This window comes from Schistocerca piceifrons, chromosome 7, assembly GCF_021461385.2.
Source record: "Schistocerca piceifrons isolate TAMUIC-IGC-003096 chromosome 7, iqSchPice1.1, whole genome shotgun sequence".
Taxonomy (NCBI): domain Eukaryota; kingdom Metazoa; phylum Arthropoda; class Insecta; order Orthoptera; family Acrididae; genus Schistocerca; species Schistocerca piceifrons.
In genome coordinates this window covers 410871390-410896251 of record NC_060144.1, presented here as the reverse complement: position 1 = coordinate 410896251, position 24862 = coordinate 410871390, and the positions used below count along the sequence as shown (strand labels likewise).

Here is a 24862-nt window from a genome sequence, read left to right as displayed (position 1 = left end):
ATAATTCGTGTAGTAAGGCACTTCGGTATTGCTTTTAAATAATGAAACTATTAAGCACTGCGCAAGGTTTGAACTCATAACCTTTCGCATGGCAGCCCAACACCTTAACTGTTACGCTAACGCACCTCGCCTGACTATAGAACGCCATGAGGACTATAACACGTCACGCAAAATACTGACAAACACTGTTGGTATGACTATGAATTACTCACGCTTCGTTGAAGTACAATAGGAAATAAACAATTACCACTGTTCTTTATTGCGAAAAAGTGGTTCGTGAGAGTGATACAAGCACCTTTCCTTGCTATCGCCTGAATTAGGAGTGTTATTGCTTGTTTGGTTTAATTAATTAATAGAATATGAAGCAATTGGTATAAAGAATGCTTTTTCCAAACTTTCTATAAAAGAATGTCTGCTATCAAGACATTGCTTTTGTTCTATTACTTTATTTATGACTGAACGTTTCTAAAACTGAAGACTTTCGTCCATGCTCTACACTGCAGTCGAGATGTGGCAACGTCGTTCTCTATTCATTGGCTGACAGTGTTTTGTGACGTCAGATGCACAGAACGAACCTAAACTCGGGCGCCAACATAAATGACGCGCACTTTAGTACATATCGATTGTAACAAATTAATTTCTTTTTATACATTTTAGCCTGAAACATAACACATCATATACAAAATCATATGAAGTCTATGCAGTTAGACAGCTGATACAATGTTCACCATTACAAGAAATGATAGTGTACATGGTATTAGTTATTTGTATAAAAAAAGGTAATGTTAGAGGAGGGTGACCCATTACACAGTACTGTTGTTAAATGTGGATATTCATTAATTATCCCTTAGAATTTGGGAATCAATTGCAACCAACCTGAATGCCTCATCAAACAGTAAGTCCTACACAACCTAGCAATTTTTTTTCAATGTGCATTCACTATGGTTACTTTGCAGGTGGTATTTCAAAATAGCAACGTGTCTAACATTTTCCCAAGTTTTAAAGTTCTACCCACAAACTATGGGCCATTGTCTGTCAACAATGTACATGGCTTTCCTATATCTGAGAAATATTTTCGTAGACATCTAATTGCTGTCTCTGTGTTGACATGCTTAATAGGATAGAGTTTAACATACTTAGATCAATGCTCAACTAGTACAAATATTTAAGTCAACTCCCTCCACTCATTGGTAATTCACACACCCTATTAAGAACAATGTTGTGTCTATTGTAATGTGCAGGGCACCATCACGAATAAAAGTGTCATTTATGTTTGTCTCATTGCGTATTTTGTTCAGTTATTTTCTATTGCTTGCACAACAATCGAAATTTTGAACTCTCTTTTGGATTCTCTGTAATTCTTGTCGATGTATGAATCAAGTACACAGGTGCGCAAAACATAAGAACAAAAGTAACATTTACATGACATGTCACTGCCAAATAACATAGCTCAATGAAACTTGGACCATATATATATAAAGAATTGCTAGAATACATCACAGTACAGTACAGAAAATAAGAAATCAATTGTCCCTCCTTGGCTTAAGGTTTTCCACTTACCCCAAAAATATGGATCATCAGTTATATCCTTTATTCTTAAGGCTAGGTTTCTTACTTCATTATTAGTATAAGTTATTGATAAATAATGAATGTTGAAGGCAACACCAGGACCTTCCATTCTTACTAAATCATTCATGCTCAATGGTAAGCATGATGATGCATCAGGAACTACATTTTATGAGCCATTTTTATACTTAATGTTAGTTTGATAGTCTATCATAATCAGTACCCAACGTATTGACCTCCTATGTAGTAGTCAACTTTCCATAAGGAAAGCTAGTGCTTGATGATCAGTCTACACTATTAATTTAGATTCCCAAATTAGAATTAGAATTTTTTGTACACTCCACACTATAGCAAGTGATTCTTTCTCTGTTGCTGTGTAGTTCAAGTCATGTTTGGTTAGAGCTCGGCTCTCAAAAGCTAGTGTATTATGTTCTCCCATGCTAATATCCCACTCTCCCTGAAACAACTCACATGTTATTCCATAATCTGAGGCTTCAGTACTTGAAATAAAAGGTTTGTCCATCTGAGGTGTTTTAAAATGGGTGCCTCTGCTAGACCTACTTTAATCTCATTAAAGGCCTAACACTCTTCGTTACCCCAAATCCATTTTGTTTTTTTCTCCAGTAAGTTTGATAGGTTTATAGGTTGACATTGAATATATTTGCTATAGAATCCTGCTAACCTCAGAAATGCTTTCAGTTGTTTTGTACTTTTAGGTTCTTGACATTATTTTATGGCTCTTATCTTATGTGGACTTGCTTTTATTCCATTTATGCCTACCAAGTGACCAAGAAACTTAAGTTCTTCTCTTCCAAAATCGACTTTGACAGTCTTATAGTGATTCCTTTAACATGAAACCTTTCTAATGTTTGAACCAGTAAATCACAATGTCCTTCCCATGTCTTGAGTTCTAGGAGTGTGTCATGTAAATGGATTATTGGTTCTTTCAATAAATCCTTTCCCAGCGCATCATCCAAGACTTATTAATACTGACACTGATATATTTAATCCAAAGGGTAACACTCTAACCTGATATGACTTACCCTTATACAAAAAAACAGTAACTTTCTTTGAAGTATCATCAAGTTTGACTTGCCAGTGCCTAATATGAGATCCATTGAGCTAAAATACTTTGCTTGCTCAAACATCATCAATATTTCATTTATACTGACCAGTTGACCTTCTTCAGTTTCTATAAGGTTATATAGAGCATGGGGGTTCAACACTAGACGTACTGCCGCCATTGCTTTATGCACTACTAATAACAGGTTATTGCACACACTAGAACGCCTTTCTATCATTCCTCCTTCTATCATTTTATTAATCGCCTATTGTATTGATGGTGGTACACTTAATGGTACCGGATAGGGTTTATAGAAAAAAGGCGATTCATCTTTGATCTTAAAACTACATATATAGTTACCAAGTATTCGAGGTTTACCTGAGATAACTTCACTACACTTCATCAATATGTGGTATAGATCATTTTTCTATAACTCAGTTAACAGATCAGATTCATAAGCTTTTGTCCTAATTAATTCTTGCGGTATACTTTGCGTATCCAAAGCATTCTCTCAATCTATCGTGGTGCTCGTTGCTACAAGGTAGATGTTACATGCCTTGGTATAACCAATAATCTTGCCACTAAATGGTACTACAAATACTTGGTCTTGCTTTGTATATGTTAATATCTATGCTGAAAAATCCGGTATTACTTTAAATCTTATCAGTCAGTCAATACCTAGTAACAACTGCAAATTTACATTAGACATTACTAAGCATGTCTGCATAAATATAATATTGTTTAATGCCATCAGTAACCGCACTTTATGATTAATTTTCTTGCTTTGCTTCCAGTTAATCCTACAATGTGTACCCCTGTAAGTGGCCATATTGGATACACTCTCTTATATTTTAATGCACCAAACAAAGACTGAGATACAATAGAAATTTCACTCCCTGAATCTATGTGCACACTCACTTCCTGACCGTCAATCATCCCAAAACTATTATTTTAGTAAACTCAATATCTGTTTCTTTGTCTTCTTCAGCAAGTACCAGTTTTGAAGTCATGTTACCTTTTTTTTCATATGGGCCTACACTTAGTTGAAGATGTGCTGAATCATGACCCCTTGACCAGGACATTGATTGTCTACAACTATTGTTGTATGGTATGGTTTGTCAAAAAAGGCTGCACTATCCTAGCACCTTCCTTTAGTCCACTATTTGTATATGATTGTGTATCAATGCTTTGTACTCCCAGTCTTTGTTGTTTAGATTTACTGTTCTGACTTTTATTTACCTGAGAATAATTAACCTCCTGTTTTTTCTGGTATTTAGGGTTAAATTTACCTCATTCCTGGCATGTATCCTCATGACTGGGATTAGGTGCTTATTATTCATCCCATCGAGATTTTCAACAAATGACAGCAATTCATTCATAGTAGACCAACTTCTATATAAAATTTCCTTTCTACATGGTACAGTAAATGCCTTACCAGTACCTTTGTTGGATTACCTTAATAGTTAGATCCTGTTAGATATCATTCTATATACTTTTTGAGACTACCCCATGAACTGTTAAAATCTTCTGGGTCTAATAGTTCTGGCATCAAATTCTCTCATATTGTTTTAGACAGTTGAATTTCTCCTGAAAATCATCCCACTTAGCAGCATCCCCTAGCAAATAACTCAATGTGAAATCTATCTTTCTGGAGTCTTCCCACTTCTGTGATAATGACCTGCGAATCACTCACAGGAAGTACATTGGACTTACTTCTCCATCTGGTTTAAACTTTGGAAAATGCTTGTAAAAGTTCATTCCACTTCCCAACTGTTATTCCTCTAATAGTGTTAAATCAAAAGATTTACCTTTAAGTTGACTTTCTGTTAATAGCCTTCCACTTTTTGCCAGTTTGTCCCATAGTCCTTTTAGCTCATTGGTGTTGTTAGTGACTCCCTCACAATTTCCTAAAGCTTGTGGAGTCTCCTGACATTTCTGATCTAACAATGCTTGTATTTTTTTCAACAAACCTGAGTGTATCTCATACAAATATACAGAATCTCTGTTGTTGCTTCCCTGTTCTAAAATTTCTATGCACATTTGGGCATCTGATGCCTGATCTTTTACCAGTTTACATTCTGTTTCTGCAAAGTAATGTAAACTATCTACATCCATATGCAAATCTTTAATATTTTCATGTATCTCTTCCCAAAATAAGTCACATTCTTTCAAGACTTTGGTGTGTATTTCTTCTGTTAACACATTGAGTCTTTGATCTAGATTATGTACTAAATGTGCTGTAATGCTTCATGAGTGTCTTTAATCTGGGTTTCTAATTCTTGTCAAAGTCTGTTTTGGTTTTCTGTTACTTGCTGATGAGTGTCTTTAATGTTATTTCCTAAGTATCTTAGAAAATTTTTCATTAGGTCCCTTTATTACTTGTGAAAATTCATCATTTGACTGTCTCTGTATGTCTTCCAGTTTTTGTAATAACAGAGTTTGTAATAACATTTCACATTGACATCTGTCAACATTTTCCTTTTTTGCACTGGCATAAACAGACTCACAAATATTATCAAATCACAGCACTACACCCACAAAACCAATTTTGACGTGAAGTACTGGTGTAGCTCACCGTAATTGTACTGCATGCTGGTGATGGTCTGCTCATTGATGATTGCATTATGATGACACAATGACTTAGACTGCATGTTGGCATTGCGGTGGTGTAGACTGCTTGCTGGTAGTATGGTGATGCAGACTTCACTCTGACAATGGATCAGTTGTCAACAGCTGTGTGCTGGCCAGATGTCATTCGCTGCATGTTGGCTCTTGGTGAGTCATCTACGGCCACGTGTTTGTCAGTTTAGAAACATGTTCTTCACCCAAACACATTGACTTGTTGTTTATGATACATATTGCCTTGCCAATGTGTCTTCTCTTTGCTGATTTATTACAGAATTGCTTCCTTTCAATCAATTTTTTATCTGCCACTTTCTACTCATGACCATACTGACACCATGTGGAGTGTTTTTAATGACTGATGACTGCTATATTCAGCATGTGTGGTGATGTTTTGACTGCTTGAGCAACATCTGTTCAAGACCTGTTACTCCATGCAACTACACTTAACATCACTGCCTAACACTTCCCTATTAGAAAGGTGCACAGATTCAACTTTGCAACTCTTGCTATGGTGTGCCCTACTCTTCCTTATGGAATAAGACTGCTACTCATAAAAGAAATATTAATTTATTAATTAGCTTGCTTGCTCTTTGACTTATTGTCTTTGACACAGATAAGACAGATACTGGATTTAAACTCAGTTTTGATTATTTTTCCTAGATGCATACATTCTAATTTTTTCCCCTATCTAAGATTAAAAAATCTGTGAAAAAAAATTGACTATGGATGAATATGTTTTCTTTTTGGCTGCTGTAGGGATAGAATGGGTTAGATACAGGACGAGTTGGCAGTTGGAGGTTTCTGCTTCTCCAGTTCTCAGAGAAAGCCAGGCAAGGTTGGAGAAAACTGCTACAGCTCGTGAGGAAGACTCCATCTCTCTCCTGGCCACAAAAGTACTCACAATCACCATAACATTTTCTAGAAAACACTCTCAAAATGAGAAAGTTGAACAAACAGTATCAGTATGGTATCTTCTGACTAACAAACTGGTCGCTTAGGGAACGTCTTGAACACACAAGCTGACAGCGAAATATTTCATGTCATTCAGACTGTGATAGTAGCAGATTCACCCAGTATTGTTAATTCACAAAGAAATCACTATGCACTGTATTGCAAAACACACCAACAGTTTTTATGAAGGTCCAGGGATCCAACATCGAATAAAAGTTCATAAATGATATATACCTTTTTCACAAATTAAATTTTTTAATGCTTGATAATTGCTATTACAAGTTGACTTCATATTACTTCTATATACAAACTTATCTGACCTCAAAAGGCATAATGTCCAATCAGAATTTCTTATCTCCAACAACTAGAAGAAAACATAGGTGCTCCTCTTTTTTTCAGCAGAGAGGATCGTCAGAGCAAAGAGTGTTGTCATATCAAATTCCAGTAGCAGAAGCCTGCCAAGCTGATCTGTGGAAAACAAAGTCCCCTATGGACAGCAAAAGAGAAGTTATCATCAGGCTGCCATCTCCAGTACAGGACTTGGCAGGCTCTTAATAAATTGAAAACAGGAGTGACAAGATGCAAAATTTATTTAAAGAAAGAGGGTATCAGAGAGGAAAACTCTGTGAATTTGGGGTAAAGGAGGATTCTAAAATTTTGTTGGTTTGCAGTAATCTGAGCGAACCCTTTGACAAGAAAGGCTCAGCTGCAGCCAATGACCATGCTGTTCTGATGGCTGCACACTGCACTCACAAAGCATGAAATTTGCTTAATAATTAATAGTGGATTGTAGTTAATTTACAAAATATTCTCCTCCATCACTCCAATTCAGAAATGAACATCGGGAAATTGCCCATACTAACACCGAAAACTGTGAAATTCTTGCAAAATACTTTTCTAAATTATTGAATTGTGAAAAGCCTGCAGAAAAATTTGAGTTCCGTCACACACAACAAAACCCAGACTCAAAGCCACTAAGTTTACAGAAGATTAAAGAGATAATTCAGTCACGGAAAAATAACAAACCATCAGGAGAAGACCAAATCATCACAGAATTATGGAGAAATGCAGGAGAAAATCTTATTGCAAAACTCAAAGAAATTATACATGAAATCTGGGAAACTGAAAAAATCCCCACAGATTGGAAGACAGCAATCATACATCCTATGTACAAAAAAGGAAGTAAAATAGACTCCAACAACTATTGTGGAATCTCTTTACTGTCAATAACATACAAAATTCTGTCTAAAGCCCTACTAAGCCCAGCAGAACCTCAGCTGGATTCAAAACTAGGCGAATACCAAGGTGGATTCAGAAAAGGTCGATCATGTGTAGAACAAATCCTTAACTTGAAAAACTCGATGAAATATTTGTATAGTACTTCAAACAAAAGTTATGTCATCACATTTGTCGACTTTAAAAAAAGCATATGACAGTATAGACCGAGAATCCCTTTTTGAAGTATCAGCGGAATTTGGACTAGATCAAAAGACAACAAACATCATAAAAGAAACACTCATGGAGACCAAATCCAAAGTAAAATTTATGGGACAATTGAGCACAGAATTTGAAATAGACACAGGAGTATGACAATGGGATGTACTGTCCCCAGTGCTCTTCAATTGTGCTCTTGAAAAAGTTGTTGAAGAATGGAGAAAAGCAGGTGCACCAGCACAAATACTGGGACCAAATCGTAAGGGCATAGAATTAGACTGTTTAGCATTTGCTGACGACATGGCACTGATCGTACAAGACATTACTAATGCATAGAAACAGCTAGAATTATTACAAGAGCAGGCAGCAAAAATAGGATTACAAATTTCATTTGGAAAAACAAAATTCATGACTGACATCAAAGATGCACCTTCTGATCTCAAAATTGATAATAACTACAGCTCTTGAGTAAAAGAATTTAAATATTTAAGTGAAAGGATTGCAGAAAATTGTAATGAAAAGAAATTTGTCAGATCAAGAGACCAGAAAATCATAAAATGGAGACGGCGTTTCGGTTAACAAATCCAGAAAATCAGAAAATGGAGACGGCGTTTCAGTTAGCAAAAAACGTTTACAACAAAAAGAGTCTCTCGTGGAACTGCAAAGTACGACACTATACAACAGTAATTAAACCCGAAGCTCTCTACGCATCTGAGACACTAAACCTTCAACACAGAACACTAAAAGGGGAATCAGAAGTAAAATAATGAGGAAAATCCTAGGATCAAAAACTAAAGATGGTGTGCATTATCCAAAACCCAATGCAGAAATATATAAAAATATCTCCAAAATAACAGACACAATGCACATGAGAAGAATCCAATTCATGGGGCATTTAGAAAGAATGGACCCAAACAGGTTAACGCACAAAATCCATACATTTTTCAAGAACAAAACTACAAGACCGAACTGGTACAAACAGATGGAAAAAGACCTGAGAGAATTAGGGTCTCCAAATCTACATGACAGAAATGAAATTAGAAAAATCACAGACACACAGCATTTTGAGGAAGAAGAGAGAAAAACTAACTGACATACATGGTCTACGCAATGAAAGCCAGCCCATTTGTTGCTTATGAAGGAATACTGGGAGAAAAGGAAGGCCAACAAATGTTGATTACGTGTGGTCCTAAGTGATCCATCTGTGAAGAAGAAGAAGAATGATTGTAGTTCTAGCATTATATTGTGCTTTAGTGTTTATCTGGACTCAGATAAATAAAAATCTGGAAAAAAGCTTCACTGTGAAATAAAACAAAGTACAAACCAAACTGGACCCATTCTGTTCAAACAAGTGCATCTTCGCCCATACTATGCTACTTCCTCCCAAGAACTGTAACATGCTTGGGTCCTTGTTGGCATGCCATCCACATTGTGGTTGAAACATTTCTGCTCAATCTTATCCCACTCTTCAATAGTAGCCCTCCTGCAGTCATCCAGTATGTGACAAGTGTTCCTGCGTAGACACATAGATATTAAAGATGCCCAATTTCATTCACAGTATCAACTCACAGTAAGATTGACCCATCTCCCTGCTAAACTCACTGAACTGCCTACTTGATGATATACATTGGTACATGGCAGCCTCCTTTTATTAATGATCATCAGTGTTGGACAAATCTTGTTCTTGTTGGTGAAAAGAACCCAATGTCAATGATTCAGTTCCACTGCAGGTGTTCCTCTGTCCAAGCTATTCATGCATTATGGTGCTGGAGAGTTATACTGTGTTCAAAATGGAAGCATAGATCCTAAATTAGCCCTCAAAGTTGCGTCCAATAAGGCTTTGTTTTCCCTGAGAGTACTCATGAAAGTTAATTTGAAGGCAGTGGCCGGTGGTGCTGACAATGGGAAATCAATATGAGTTTGATCTTTGGTGTTTTGTGTCCAGGTAGTGATTGAATATTCAAAAAACTTTCTTATTGACAATCCTTCTTACCATAATATGATAATGCATGCATGAGATTAACCTGAAATGAGAATCCAAGGCACGTTCACAAACTGAACATTGTACACAAGATGCAATGTCTCAATCACAGTTGCAGGTACACCATACTGTACTGAAATATGCTCAGAATGCTGGTTAATGTTTTACCTCCATTACACAGGTGATTTTGTGTAATGAAAATAGTAACAAGGAAATGTTTTCCAATGAAAAAAACACAAAATATGGAAGTCATGAGGATGCCACTGAACTTTTTTTGAGTAGTTTAGGAACCGTTTGTAACATCTACAATTCCAACGAAGTAATAAAAATTACTTTATTATCATATACTACCAACTTTACATCATGGGTTGACACATTGTGTAACTAGATCACATGATGACACACTATGCTTAAAGAATTGCAGACATCAAATTCACTGTTAAAGAGAAAAACTCTGATGTTGAAATTCATCTTGCACTACAGATTGCATACGGAGATGTGTTCACGGGCTCAAACAATGCTAGGAAATGGGTGAAACACTTTGCAGATGGGAACACGACCATCTGAGATGAACCTCAACACAATCACCTTCAAACTGCATACAATTTTATGGAACAAGGAAAGAACTGATGAGTTAATCAGAAAACCTCATATTGCTGTAATTGGAATTGCAACAAAACTTGTGGCAGGACCTAGTGCAGAGCAGGAAATTATACAAACCTTCAGTCATCAAAAAGTTTGTGCCTTTTGGCTACATGATTAATGACTGAAGATCATTCAGTTCAAGTTTTCAAATGAAGGGTGTAATCTTACCCTCCCACACATCACCATCAAAGTTCACATTCTTTGCACAAATTTTGAAAACTTCGAGAGGAGTAAGATTACAAAAGAAGAACTTTTTACTTATCTTGATTATCTAGTTGTTGTTATTGTTGCTGATTCAAAATCTAATTGTGTCTAGGAGTGCATTCTTGCTGCTGAAAATTTTGATTTAATGTTGTGAATTCTTAAAGACGAAATAACTGATGAAGAGTTGCCTGTTGCTATGAATAGCTATTTATTTTATTCCATTCTTCTAAATCACGCCGACTTTATAATTTCCACATTCAAAAAACCAATAATTACATTGTTGATGACAAACTTATAAAACCGTCTACTTCCGTCTGAGGCATGCCCGCTGCTACTTACATTCTGCGGTACTCACAGTTTGCAAGGAGTTTACAAAGCAAGAGAAATTACAAACTTTCTTGACAGGAGAAGAATTTTTACCAAATTATATCATTTTTCATAATTAAATCCAGAAACAAATTTAATAATTTGTGTTTGGTTGTGCAATTAATAATATGAATTTTAAGTATGCCTGATATTTTGAATTTTCAATTATTCTTAAAAGAAGAGTAATTTTAACTGTTAGTACATATTTATTGTAACACTTTAACTTCTTTTTTATACATTTTAGCCTGAAATATAATACATCGTACACAAAGTCATATGAATACTTTTAGTGAAACAGCTGAGGTAATTTTAACCTATGCAAGAATCAATAGTACATATGGTATCAATTATCTCTATATAAAAAAAGGTAATGTTGCAGGAGGATGATTCATTACAAGGGGAGAATTTATTAGTGAATATTATGACAGGTGATGAAGGGTAGTTCCGTTGAAATGAACCTGGAACAAAATACCAATGGATAACTTGGTACCATTTTGGTTCACCATCAAAAAAGAAAGCAAGGATGGTGTAATCTGCTGGGAAAGTCATGGGCAGTGTCTTTTGGAATGCATGGGTTTGTATTCTTGGTGTTCTTCTTGAGTACAGTTGGATCTTAAATGCTGTCTACAACATCTGCTTTAGAAGTTCCATGATGCATTGTACAATAGATGCCCTGGAGAGATGATCATCCGGTAATGCTGCATCACACTGTTTGTGTGACCAAGGAGAAAGTTAGGACATTTGGTGAGAAAACCTTCTGCACCCACCCAACTGTCCTGTCTCGCCACCTTCCAAATGACATCTTTTTGGTTGACTGAAAGAATAGCTGTGAGCAAGAGGTTACAACACACTGGAGGCTCTTGTAAAAGAATCTGCTATGCTGGTTCACGCATATAGCTCACCTTGAGCTGCACCCAAATCACAGCAGCATCAGTCTGTGAAATTTGAAATGTATTTTATTCATCTTATAATGTACAGAATTTCAGAACATATCTCTGATGTGCAGGAGACATGTTGAGGTTAGAATTTGCTTATTTGAAATTTTGTCACATTTACAGTAGTACTTGTGAAGAATTTACTTATTTAAAATTTGTCAAACTTACAATATGTACATCCGCTATAACTATTGTAAATTTTTATTCCATTTTAGGGATCCAGCTCAAAGTATCACTTGATCCTTCGTGAAATCTTCCAAAGAGTAGTAGCATCCTTCAATTAGAAAATCATGTAGCTTGTTTTTTAAAATATTTATTTTCGTATTCGTAATGTTGCACCATTTTATTGTGTTGTGAATTTTCATAGCTATATACTGAGGAGTCTGAGCACACTATTTTAAGTGATGTGGGTTGAGCATGAAGTTTTCTTTATTTATTGTCTTTTATGCATGATCAATTTTTTTTTTTTTTTTTCCTTTCTATGTTTTGGATCAGCTCTGCTGCGTAGGAAAAGAATCACCTCAAAGACATATAAAGAGGGGACTGCTAATATTTTTAGGTCTTTAAATAATGATTAACATGACGCCCTCTGCTATGCAGTGCACATGTTACAAATGATTCTTTTTTGCAACTTTAAAAGTCGTGTAATGTTTCCCAAGTTTCCCCAAAAAATTATGCCATATCTAATAACAGATTAGAGTAGCTATAGTATGCTATATTTTCCTGTTGTCCAAATGAGTGGCACTGGCTAAAATTTGCAATGCAAATGCAATGCTGTTTAATTTATTTGCTAGGTATTCTGTATGTGAATTCCAACTAAAATTTCTTTCTAAATTTATTCTTAGGAATCTGACTGAGTCAAGTTCAGTTTCTTGATTATTGTGAGTAATACAGATTTCTTCAGTTTTTGACTGTTTGGTTTTAAAACTCATCACGTGGGTTTTTGAAATGTTTAGCCTTAAGCCATTTAGAGTAAACCATGTTTCCAAGCTACTTAACATATTTGTGCCAATGCAAAGATATAATTAGGTGGATGGTAAGTGCAACACAATTTAATGGGACAGGTACACAAACACCTAGAGGAAATACTGTTCATGCAAAGAAAAAGAGAGGGGCAGTCAGTAGTCAAGAATCTGACAAATTTCAGAGAAATCATTAAATCTGGTGCTATGTGCCTGCCTCCAGACATCTGAGGTTTGATTGCAAATGTGAACACACTTTCATGGCAGTATCAAATTCTTTTTCTGGTGTCTCTAGGACTGTACAGACTGTAAGAGTGCAGAGTCCTCAACTGGAGTGAGAGATTTAAAACTGTTGGTGAGAACATTAACATCTTGTGGAAAATCACAGACACCTAATAGCCTACTATGTGCAGATAAATAAGCCATTCTTGGTTGTAACTAGGTTGTTGTACTGTAAACAAGAAGTGTAAGTGCTGGCCTGTTCTTTCAGTCACAATTCAACCTTACAGCATAGAAGATAAGAATAGAGAAAAGCAGTTACTGAATGAGCAGCTTGACTGAACTAGGTCAAGCCTGATTAATTCTTCCTGTTTGTGAGTGCTCAGTATACACTTACATCCAGATGACAAGAAACAAAAAAATTCTCACAGACTGATAAGATCTGTGATCCACACTCGATATTCCCATCCCTTCTGTGATCATTTGCCTCGTCACATTCCATAATTGGTGCATGTTCTTAATATGTTTCCCAATAGCTTGAAAATCACCATCATCAAACCCTAGTATAACCAACCACATACGTTAAAGCAATGAGCAGGCATCAGAGTATTGGAACAATTCATCTTGTCATTGAAGAAGCTTCTGATAATAATCTGGAATGATATTTTTTAGAGCCAGTATCTCCAAAAACTTATGAAAATTAAAGCCCGTTTTGTGTGTCTGTTCCCCTGCTACTGCTTGGAGAGTAGATTTTTTCCTATCTGCCCATTTACATTATATTATCAATAATTTATTATTTTTGTTGGAACAATATTCTGATACACCAACTACCTCAAATAGATTTTTCTTACACTCAAACACAGCTCTTTATTTTGCTGCTTGTAGTCAATTATCAGTGGATAGTCACACTTTCTGAAAGTGTGGATAAGCAAACAATATAACATAAACAAGAATGATTCCAGTCTAACAACTCATCTAATGCCACACACTACAAAAAATTACAATGGCAAGAAAATATTAAAGTCCAGGTTGATAAGTCAGTTTCAGTGTCATTCACTATAAGTTTGAGCGCTGAGCTGCACAGAACACTGAACTGGACGTGGCTACTCTGGAATGACTTTTTGTCAACATAAATTAGCTACAGAAATACTCATAAAAATTTGGTCACAATTGCTAGCATCATGGGCACGATTGCTGTGACCTCCTGAAGAAGAAAATCTTTGTGCCTTGTTGATATGCTATCCAATTCAAGCCTTTTTCTTCTTCATAGCATCTACAAGTTTACACTGCACATAAGAAGCTGCCACTTGGGTAGCAACTGTGTGTGGAGAGCACACGAGGATTTTTTAGGTTTATTGACTCTCCATTCAGTCCTTATAATGATAACAGTAGAAGATGTGGAAGTATCAATGTAAGATCCAACAAGATGCCCCCACAAAAGTGAGAGTATCAAAAACCTAGTGGTTCACTGCTGAAGCACTTGTAGGAAAGGGTCAAAGTTTGAAGCTTTTCCTAAAAAGCAATGGAGCTCACATAACACTAGATACTACAGAAAACTCTTTAAAACACAAAATTGAAAAAAAGCAGGATTTTTGTGGAAAACTGAAACAGACATTGAAATGATAGGCTTAAGGGAAATGGTCAAGAAACTCAAATCAACTGAGATAGAAATTGAAGATGCATGTGACGTTTTTTAGGGATTGTATCAAAGGTGGCATAAGCTTATAAATGGGTCCTTCTGCTGATGATTGGATTCATCCCCAGATGTAACTGAAAACTTCAAAGAAAATCTTTATTTGCCACTATGTAAGTTTCCCAATCATACTGTACTCATTGGAGGAGATTTCCATTATCTATCAATTGATAGAGATAATTACAGTTTTGCTAGTGACACTGAAGTTAGTACCCAGGCACTCACAGATGAGATGGGCACTGAAATTGAGGATAGCAGTGCTCCTTTACAAATGCAATTCCAGGAGTATTGCCCCAATTTAACTATTGTAACATTGCCAAAATGACTGAAATAGAGACTAGTGTCAGTGACACTAGAATACAGCTAAAAACATTAAAATTGAACAAAGATCCAGAATCTCTATGAAATTCTCTACTGAATTTGCAGCTGTGTTAGTCCCTCTTTTTACCATACTATATCATGCATATTCTGATATCAAATGTAATGACGGGCCTTGAACAGAATGACTAGCATGGATTTCGAAAATATCAGTCATGTGAAACCCTACTCATTCTTTTTTCACATGATATCCTACAAGCCAAGAATCAAGGCAGCCAGGCAAATGCAGTATTTCTTGTCTTCCACAAAGCATGTGACTCCATATGTACATATACTTATTATCAAAAGTATGATTGTATGAGATATCAAGTGAAGTTTGTGACTGGACTAAGGACTTTTTAGTAGGGAGGACAAAGCACGTTATCTTGTTTGCAGCATCATCAACAGGTGTAGAAATTGATATATGTAACCCAAGAACCTGTCTTTCACTGCAGATGCACACCATGCCTGACCTCTTAAGGGAATCAGGAACTGTGAATAAGGAGTCCATGGGTAGGTGATGCAATGTCAGTACTGTGTGGCAGGCTGGGAATTTTGGGTCAGATGGTTAGCATGATCAGATGGTCCAGGCAGCTATGTCAACTGCTCACATTGAGCAGAAGGTCCAGGTTTGAGTTGTGGTCCAGCACAAATTTTCACTTGTTACCATTGATTCATTTCAATATCCAATGCAGCTACCATCATTGATACCTCTGAACAAAGATGTAGAAGTAACTTCAAATCTGCCCCAGGGACATGAGTTGGAATCCTTGGTTGGTTGGTCAGTTAGTTGGTTGATTGGATGGTTGGTTGATTTGGGGGAGAGGACCATACAGCAAGATCATTGGTCACATCAGATTAGGGAAGGGTGGGGAAGGAAGTCAGCCATGCCCTTTCAAAGGTACCATCCCAGCATTTGCCTGAAGCAATTTATGGAACTCATGGAAAACCTAAATCAAGATCACTGCACACAGGTTTGAACTGTCATCTTCCCGAATGTGAGTCCAGTGTGCTACCCACTGTGCTGCCTCACTCAGTGTTGTTGGAATTCTTGCTGTTCTTGTTGTATATTGCTAACCTTGCAGACAATATTAATAGTAATCTCAGACTTTTTGCAGATGATACAATTATCTATAATGAAATACTGTCCAGAAAAGATGTACAAACATTCAATCAGATATTTATAAGATTTAAAAGTGGTGCAAAGACTGGCAGCTTGTTTTAAATGTCCAGAAAAGTTAAATTTTGCACTTCACAAAACAAACAATGAAGCATTATATGAGCACAATATCAATGAGTCACAGTTGGAATCATTTAACTCGTACAAACATCCGAGTGTAATAATTTATAGGGATATGAAATGAAATGATCACACAGGCACACTCACAGGCAAAGCAGGTGGCAAACTTTGGTTCATTGCTAGAATATTAGGGACTGCAATCAGTCTATGAAGGGGACAACTTACATAACATCTGTGTGACCCATCATAGAATATTATTCATGTGTGTGGGACCCATACTAAATAGGGCCAACACAAGAGATTGAATGTATACAAAAAATGGCAGCAAAGATATATTTAACCAATGGGAAAGTGTCATGAAGACACTGAAGGAACTGAAACGCAAAATGCCTGAATACAGATCCCAACTAGCTCGTGGAAGTGTAATATGTTTTAAGAAACATTTTTCAGTGATGCCTAGGAATGTACTAGAACCCCTTACATATCACTCCCATTGGTATCATAAGAATAAGATTAGACTAACTCCTGAGAGTCATGTACCTGTGATACCATTATCAGAGGTACCTCAAGTACTATTATGTCCTGTGAATCCTGTCTCCTCTGCAGAAGTACAGGGTCTGTCATTACTCATCCACTTGATAGTGAGTGGCAGATCTAGGAGACCTGTAAAGGATGTATGGTACCAGGGAGGCCTCTGTGTGTTGTACCGATCCCCCTAACCAACAAGTTTGAGGTGCTGTCTTTCACTTAAATTGAGCCTGTGGGACTCACATCACCTGTTTTGGGGAACCTTGTTCTATCTGATATCAAGAGGAGGCAAACACAAAGCGGTAGGTTTTATCAGCAGGTTATCATCAGCAGCTCAAATGTACAGCAAATGATGGTATGCCATAGGGAAATGGCAGGAAGGGGCATGAAAGGACACCAGGTGCACGCAATGTATATTCTTGGGGGCCTCATTCAACATGTTGAAGAGGCTATTCCAGCAGCCAATGACAGAATAGGGTGCAACCAACTGCAGATTGTGGCACACATTGGAACAAATGATGCCTGTTGTCTGCGTTTCAAGGTCATACTTGGGTCATTCCAGCAACTGGCAGAGGAGGCTGAGAAGTCCAGTCTTGTGCATGGAGTTTTAACGAAGCTCACAATTTGAAGCATTGTCTTCAGAACTGATCTTGGCCCTTTAGTTCTGAGTCAAGAGGAAGGACAGAACCAGAGACTTCAAAGGTTCTGTGACAAGCTAGGCTGTGACTTCCTGGACTTTCACCATAGGGCTGAGAACTGTAGGGTCCCCCTGAATAGATCAGGAGTGCACTACACATTAGGCCACTTCTCAGGTAGCTGACTGTGTGTGGGGTGCACACAAGGGATTTTTAAATTAGGCAGCTCCCCAGCCAACCCAGATAACTATAGCCATAAGAAAACCAGAAGTATCAGTGTAAGACTGAAAGAAATGCTTCCCACAGGTGAGAGTATTAAACATTCACAACCAAGTGCCAGAGTTTGAAACACTCATGAAAAGCAGTGCAGGTCAGATAATACTAGGTACAGAAAGCTGGTTGAAACCTGAAATTGATTGCAGTGAGATTTTTGTCAGAAATTTGAGCATGTATCAAAAGGAAAGGCAAATGGGAAATGGAGGTGGTGTTTATGTTCCAGCAGACAAAAACCTCAAATCCACAGGGACAGAAACTGAAGCTGCACATGACATTGTTTGGGCAAGACTCAGTATCAGAGGTGAGCATAAAATGGTAACTGCACCCTTCCATCACCCACCACACCCATCTCCTGATGCAACAAAAAACTTAAGAGAATATCTCAGTTCCTTTGTACTCATTTCCCAAATCATACTGGAATAGCTGGCAGAGACTTTAGTCATCCAACAATTAATTGAGAAAATTGCAATTTTGTTAGTCGTGCACATGATAAAGATGTCCTGTGAAACATTACTAAATGACTTCTCTGTAAACTATCTAGAACATATAGTTTGGAACCCCACTCATGATAAAAATATATTGGATCATATTGCAACAAACAGACCTGACTTCTTTAAGGATCTCCACGTCTGAACTGGAATCAGTGACCATGGCATGGTTGTGGCAACGATCATTACCAGAGTACAAAGGACAACTAAAACAAGTAGAAAGATACTTATGTTCAATAAACTAGTTAAAAAATCAATAGTGTCATTCCTCAATGAGCAACTTTAAATTTTCAGCATAGGGTAGGAACACTTAGAGGAACTATGCTCAAGTTTAAAAGAAAAGTTGACCACGCACTGGATAGATATGTATCCAGTAGAATAGTTCATAAAGGGAGGAAACCTCCCTTGTATAGAATCATTGTGAAGGAAACAGATTAACGCATAATAGGTGTAAAACAAAGCGTAGAGCTGTAGACCAAGAGATGCTGAATGGAATGCATTTGGCAAGAAACCAAACTACCATAGCAGAATATTATCAAATGATATTTCACAAAATCCAGAGAGATTCTGGTCATATGTAAAGGCATATGTGACAACAAAATTATTTTCCTGCTGCTAGTGAATGAGACAGGAACTGAAATCGAGTGTGGCAGAGCAAAAGCTGAAATGCTTAATTCTGTTCTGAAATGTTTCTTCACAAAAGAAAGCCCGGATAATTGCACCATTTTAATCCTTGTACCACTGAAAAGATGAATGACATAAATGCACTACTGGTCATTAAAATTGCTACACCAAGAAGAAATGCAGATGATAAACCGGTATTCTTTGAACAAATATATTATACTAGAACTGACATGTGATTACATTTTCACGCAATTTGGGTGCATAGATATTGAGAAATTGGTACCTAGAACAACCACCTCTGGCCGTAATAACGGCCTTGATACGCCTGGGCATTGAGTCAAACAGAGCTTGAATGGTGTGTACAGGTACAGCTGCCCATGCAGCTTCAACACGATACCACAGTTCATCAAGAGTAGTGACTGACGAATTGTGATGAGCCAGTTGCTTGGCCACCATTGACCAGACGTTTTCAATTGGTGAGAGATCTGGAGAATGTGCTGGCCAGGGCAACAGTTGAACATTTTGTGTAGCCAGAAAGGCCCGTACAGGACCTGCAACATATGGTCGTGCATTATTCTGCTGAAATGTAGGGTTTTGCAGGGATCGAATGAAGGGTGGAGCCACGGGTCGTAACACATCTGAAATGTAACGTCCACTGTTCAAAGTGGCGTCAATGCGAACAAGAGATGACCGAAACGTGTAACCAGTGGCACCCCATACCATCACGCCGGGTGATACGCCAGTGTGGCGATGATGAGTGCATGCTTCCAATGTGTGTTCACTGCGATGTTGCCAAACATGGATGCGACCATCATGATGCTGTAAACAGAACCTGGATTCATCCGAAAAAATGACGTTTTGCCATTCATGCACCCAGGTTCATTGTTGAGTACACCATTGCAGGCGCTCCTGTCTGTGATGCAGCATCAAGGGTAACCACAGCTGATAGTCCATGCTGCTGCAAACGTCATCAAACGGTTTGTGCACATGGTGGTTGTCTTGCAAATGTCCCCATCTGTTGACTCAGGGATCGAGAGGTGGCTGCACGATCTGTTACAGTGATGTGGATAAGATGCCTGTTATCTCGACTGCTAGTGATATGAGGCCATTGGGATCCAGCATGGTGTTCTGTATTATCCTCCTGAACCCACCAATTCCATATTCTGCTAACAGTTATTGGATCTTGTCCAACGCAAGCAGCAGTGTTGTGATATGATAAACCGCAATCACGATAGGCCACAATCTGACCTTTATCAAAGTCGAAAACGTGATGGTATACATTTCTCCTCATTACACAAGGCATCACAACAACGTTTCACTAGGAAACGCTGGTCAACTGCTGTTTCTGTATGAGAAATCGGTTGGAAACTTTCCTCATGTCAGCACATTGTGGGTGTCGCCACTGGCGCCAACCTTGTGTGAATGCTCTGAAAACCTAATCAATTGTATGTCACAGCATCTTCTTGCTGTCGGTTAAATTTCGCATCTGTAGCACGTCATCTTCGTGGTGTAGCAATTTTAATGGTCAGTAGTGTATTAGAGTCAGTGGTGTTCTGAAACAGCTGAAATCCTGAAAGCTGAACAAAGCTCCAGGGCCCAATGGAATCCCTATCAGATTCATACTGAATTTGTGGTTGAGCGAGCCCCTCTTCTAATTATAATCTATCACGGATACCTCAGACAAAAAACAGTGCCCAGTTCTTGCAAAAAAGCACAGGTCACACTCATCTACAAGAAGGGTAGTAGAAGTGATCCACAAAACTACCATCCTATATCCTTCATATCAATTTGTTTTAGAATCTTATAATATCCTGAGCTCAAACATAATGAGGTATCTTGAACAGAATAGCCCCCTCAATGCCATCCAGCACGAAATCTGAAAACATCAGTCATGTTTTTCTACACGACATAATGAAAGCTTTGGATCAAGGCAATCAGGTAGATGCAGTATTGCTTGATTTCTGAAAACCATTTGACTCAGTAGTAAACCTATGCATAATGCCAAAAGTATGATCATATGGGGCATCAAGTGAAATTTATGACTGGACTGAGGATTTTTTGGTAGGAAGGATGCAACATGTTATCTTGGATGGAGAGTCATCATCAAATGTAGTAGTAACTTCAGATGTGTCCCAGGGAAGTGTGACCTTGCAGACACTATTAATAGTAACCTCAAACTTTTTGCAGATTATGCAGTTATTTATAATGAAGTACTATCTGAAAGAAGTTACATAAATATTCACTCACATCTTGATATAATTTCAAAGTGGTGCAGAGATTGGCAATTTGCTTTAAATATTCAGAAATATAAAATTATGCACTTCACAAAATGAAAAAATGTAATATCCTATGTGTTGCAATTGGCCAGTTCATAAATATCTGGGTGTAACACTTTGTAGGGATACGAAATGGATGATCACATAGGTTTACTTGTGAGTAAAGCAGGTGGCAGACTTGGATTTTTTGGTAGACCACAAGGGAAGTGCAATCAGTCTACAAAGGAGACTGCTTACAAATCACTTGTGAACTGGTTTTAGAATAATAGTCAAGTGTGTGGGACCCATAAAAATAAGACTAATAGGGGATATTGATGTATACAAAGAAGGGCAGCATGAATGGTCACAGGTTTGTTTGATTCATGGGAGAGTGTCAGAGGAACTGAACTGGAACTCTCTTGAAGATAGAAATAAACTATCATGTGAAAGTCTATTAACAAAGCTTTAAATGAAGACTCTAGGAATATACTAAAACCCTCTAATATCACTCACATAGGGTTCATGAGGATAACATTATAATAATTACTGCATGAACAGAGGCATTTAAACAATCAATCTTCCTGTGCTCTATACATGAATGGTACAAGAAGAAACCATAATAACTGGTACAGTGGGACATACCCTCTGTCATGCAACACATTGCCTCTTACCACTACTAAATGAAGTAACAAATTATGGCTACAATGTTGATGCATGAAGAAATCAGAATCAGAATTCATGTGTGGTGGACCACGTTTCATTCTACAGAAATGATATATAAACACAAGCAGTCAAAGCTTCTGTTATAATGCTGAAATTTCTTTTTCTGTCATTTCAGTTGTTTTTAAGAAGACTTGAACTATGGAAGACATAAGATGCATATTTGTGTATATGTGTAATCTGTTTATTAACATTCAAAATGATGAGACTAATTAATGATTCCTCAAAAATAATGAATACCATGAACCAGCAAAAATGACATATGGCATTTTACTAAATACAACCAAAATTGATGCAAAGAGTTAAATAAAACTTGAATGGCATTTCTACTTATACTTTAATTTCAAAGTAAGTTCCCAACATGATTTAATGAAACTGTGCTTCATCCTGCGATTCACTATTAAAGATGAATGAACATAAATTTGCTCCAGACAGCACCACAAGATCAACCAATAGGTGCTTATGAACATGAGCATTAATACTAGAAAGTGATACAATTTTTAAAAATTCTCTAAAATCCAAATTGAAATAAAAACAGCAGATCCAGTCACAAACATAGACCCTTCAGGTAGCCGCAACAAACAGCCACAACATGTTTTACTTAGTGATTCCCCCTTCCCCTTTCTTCCCCTCCCCCCCTTTCCTATCGCTTATAGCACTGTGCAAACAGAAAGGTAAAGAAGTCATTGCACAACAGAATTTTACAAATTTGCTGTATTTTAACATACTAAATAAAATGAAAAAAAATAAAAAATTACAAAGATGATTTTGAAACAGGATTAACTTATCCTACAGAATTCATGAATGGATGAGAATCTGTCTTCTCTGTCTAAGCTGCGGTTTGTCATTTTATCCCCATACAAGCTCAATATAAAGCATTTGCTGCTTAAAATAACTGATGAGAGGTATTAATTGATTATTTTTATGTTACGTATTGCTGTATTAAGCTTTAATGTATCCACTGCCATAAATAAAATATATCAAGCAGATTTAGAAAACCAAAATAGTATGTCCACGAGGATAGCTTCAACTATTTTAATGGAATAGGAAACTGAAACTGGCCGTTTCCCAATAAAAGTAAAATGATTGCTTACCTGATTTCAGTCAAAGACTCTTGGATCAGTAATAGTTAATGTTTTTCAAAATTTTATGGTTATGTAACATTTTCCTGCAAGTGTTATGGAATTCTTAGTTGTGTGATTCATGCATCTCTCCACTGTTCTTAAAAGCCAAAACCCATATTTAGTGAACAGGACTGACTTATCTAAAACTATATTGAGAGCCTTAGTGACGTGGTATCTGGAAGAAACTATCAAAAACAGATGTTAATTTTTAATGAATCCTATGCCTCTTATCTTCTCATGCATAATAAGTCTCATTATTTTTCATGCAAAATCTCTGATAATTGTTCACTTCTGCTCTCAGGTGGAAGGGTTCTCGACAGACAGCGATGAAGGTGATGGTAGCAACCGTGTACGTCACTTCCTGCAAGTGCCACCTACTGTGCGGACGTTCACCCCTACGAAACGCTGGAGTGACGGAGCTGCTTCTTACTACCGGCCACGGAGGTTGCTGCCACGCCAGGCAGCTATAACCTCACAGCTGTCTGTATCGACGGAAGACACAGCAGCAGCTGCAGAAGTGGAGCGAGTTGCTCGGCGACCGCCCTGTCCATTGCCACCGGATGCCCGTCATTCCTCAAGCAGCTCTAGTGGGAGCCCCACACTCAAAGAGACACGCTTCTAAACATCCACTGCAAACTTTGTGGTTAACAAATGCCCATGATAGCGGTGAAGACAGCAACATGTTCCTCACTGAGTAAAATTACAGAGCCACTATGCAGGACCTGTCAGATTTTTGAAAACATTCAGCTGCAACAGGCTAAAGTGTGTGCTTCAAAAGGACTAAGACTGGTAATGAATGTAAATGAAGGGAGCCCAAGTGGAACAAATTTAAACTCTGCCGTATCTCAGGAGCCCACATACAACAAGAATGGACAGACAGACATAGATGTATTAATATTAGCTGGGTAAAACCAATCAGTTAATTCTGTACTGGCAACAGCACATTACAAATAAAACTGTTGAGCATGGTACTCAGCAGTTTCTCCAAACATATGAGTTTTTTTCTCATCAATAGTATGGAATTCAATAAAGTTATGGAGCTACTACAAGGTGTCCACAAATCAGAGTAGCAAAACAATATTGCTGTCCAATTTCTGTACGTGACTGATGTAGTGAACATATGTTAGGCCTTTCAGTCTTTGTTTAGTGCCCTAGGAGTTAAATAAATATTGAAAACTGTTAGAACGACGGGTGTAACATACCAAATTAACATGGTACAATCTCATTGGTGACTTATGTCAAATTGGCGTGGAAATGGAAGATGTGCAATGATTTCTAAAGAACTAAATAACTGCAGTGAGATAGCAATTGTTAATGTCCAAAAGACCCTAATACTCAGGTGAGACCAGTACGAGTTTTGTGTATTACAGCCAGTTGATAGGTTGTTGACCCACTCTTAGTATTGTCGGATGCCTAATGGTAATCATGTATGGAAACCAGAAAATGTTGGTATACCTCCTTTGAAACATCAGGACTTCAGGACTCCTGCATGTGGCAACTCTGTACGGGGGCTGAATGCTGTATTGTGTCCGATTATCCACATCAGTGCATATATGCTATGATGGTTGTCAGACACTGTTTTCTAACATTATGAATTTCTCTGGGCAATTGTAGTTCCATACATCTCCCATTTCTTAACTTTTCAAATACGCGACATAGATAGACCTAAGAAAAATTGCAGTCTGTGTATAGAGTGTATGCACATTTTTCTATGCTTTTATGTGTAAGTTAGTGTGTGAGTGCCACAGGTATCCTATACAATGCTTAACCATTACAGTGTATATGGATATTCACACTGTGCCTTGTCTTGTATGTGCTTTTCAGAATCAACAAGCTCATGGGAGAACAGTGCAGCTAACGAAAACAGTCACTTTATGTGAAAGTACGCTATTACCATTACTGTCTCAAAGTTTCCCTATCATGAAGCTGTATTCATTTTTCATTTTGCCAATGCTGGTTGCTGGTAAATGT

General features: G+C 37.4%; 1 protein-coding gene across 1 annotated transcript in view; it reads left to right on the top strand.

Moving 5' to 3' along the window:
• The window catches only part of LOC124805739, a 101369-nt gene extending 76736 nt beyond the window's left edge, over positions 1–24633 (top strand). Inside the window, exon 5 of the mRNA XM_047266308.1 lies at positions 23193–24633. Coding sequence (XP_047122264.1) covers positions 23193–23513 — 321 coding nt within the window. The 3' untranslated portion in view covers positions 23514–24633. The remainder of the gene's footprint in view (positions 1–23192) is intronic.
• Positions 24634–24862: the final 229 nt, after the last annotated feature.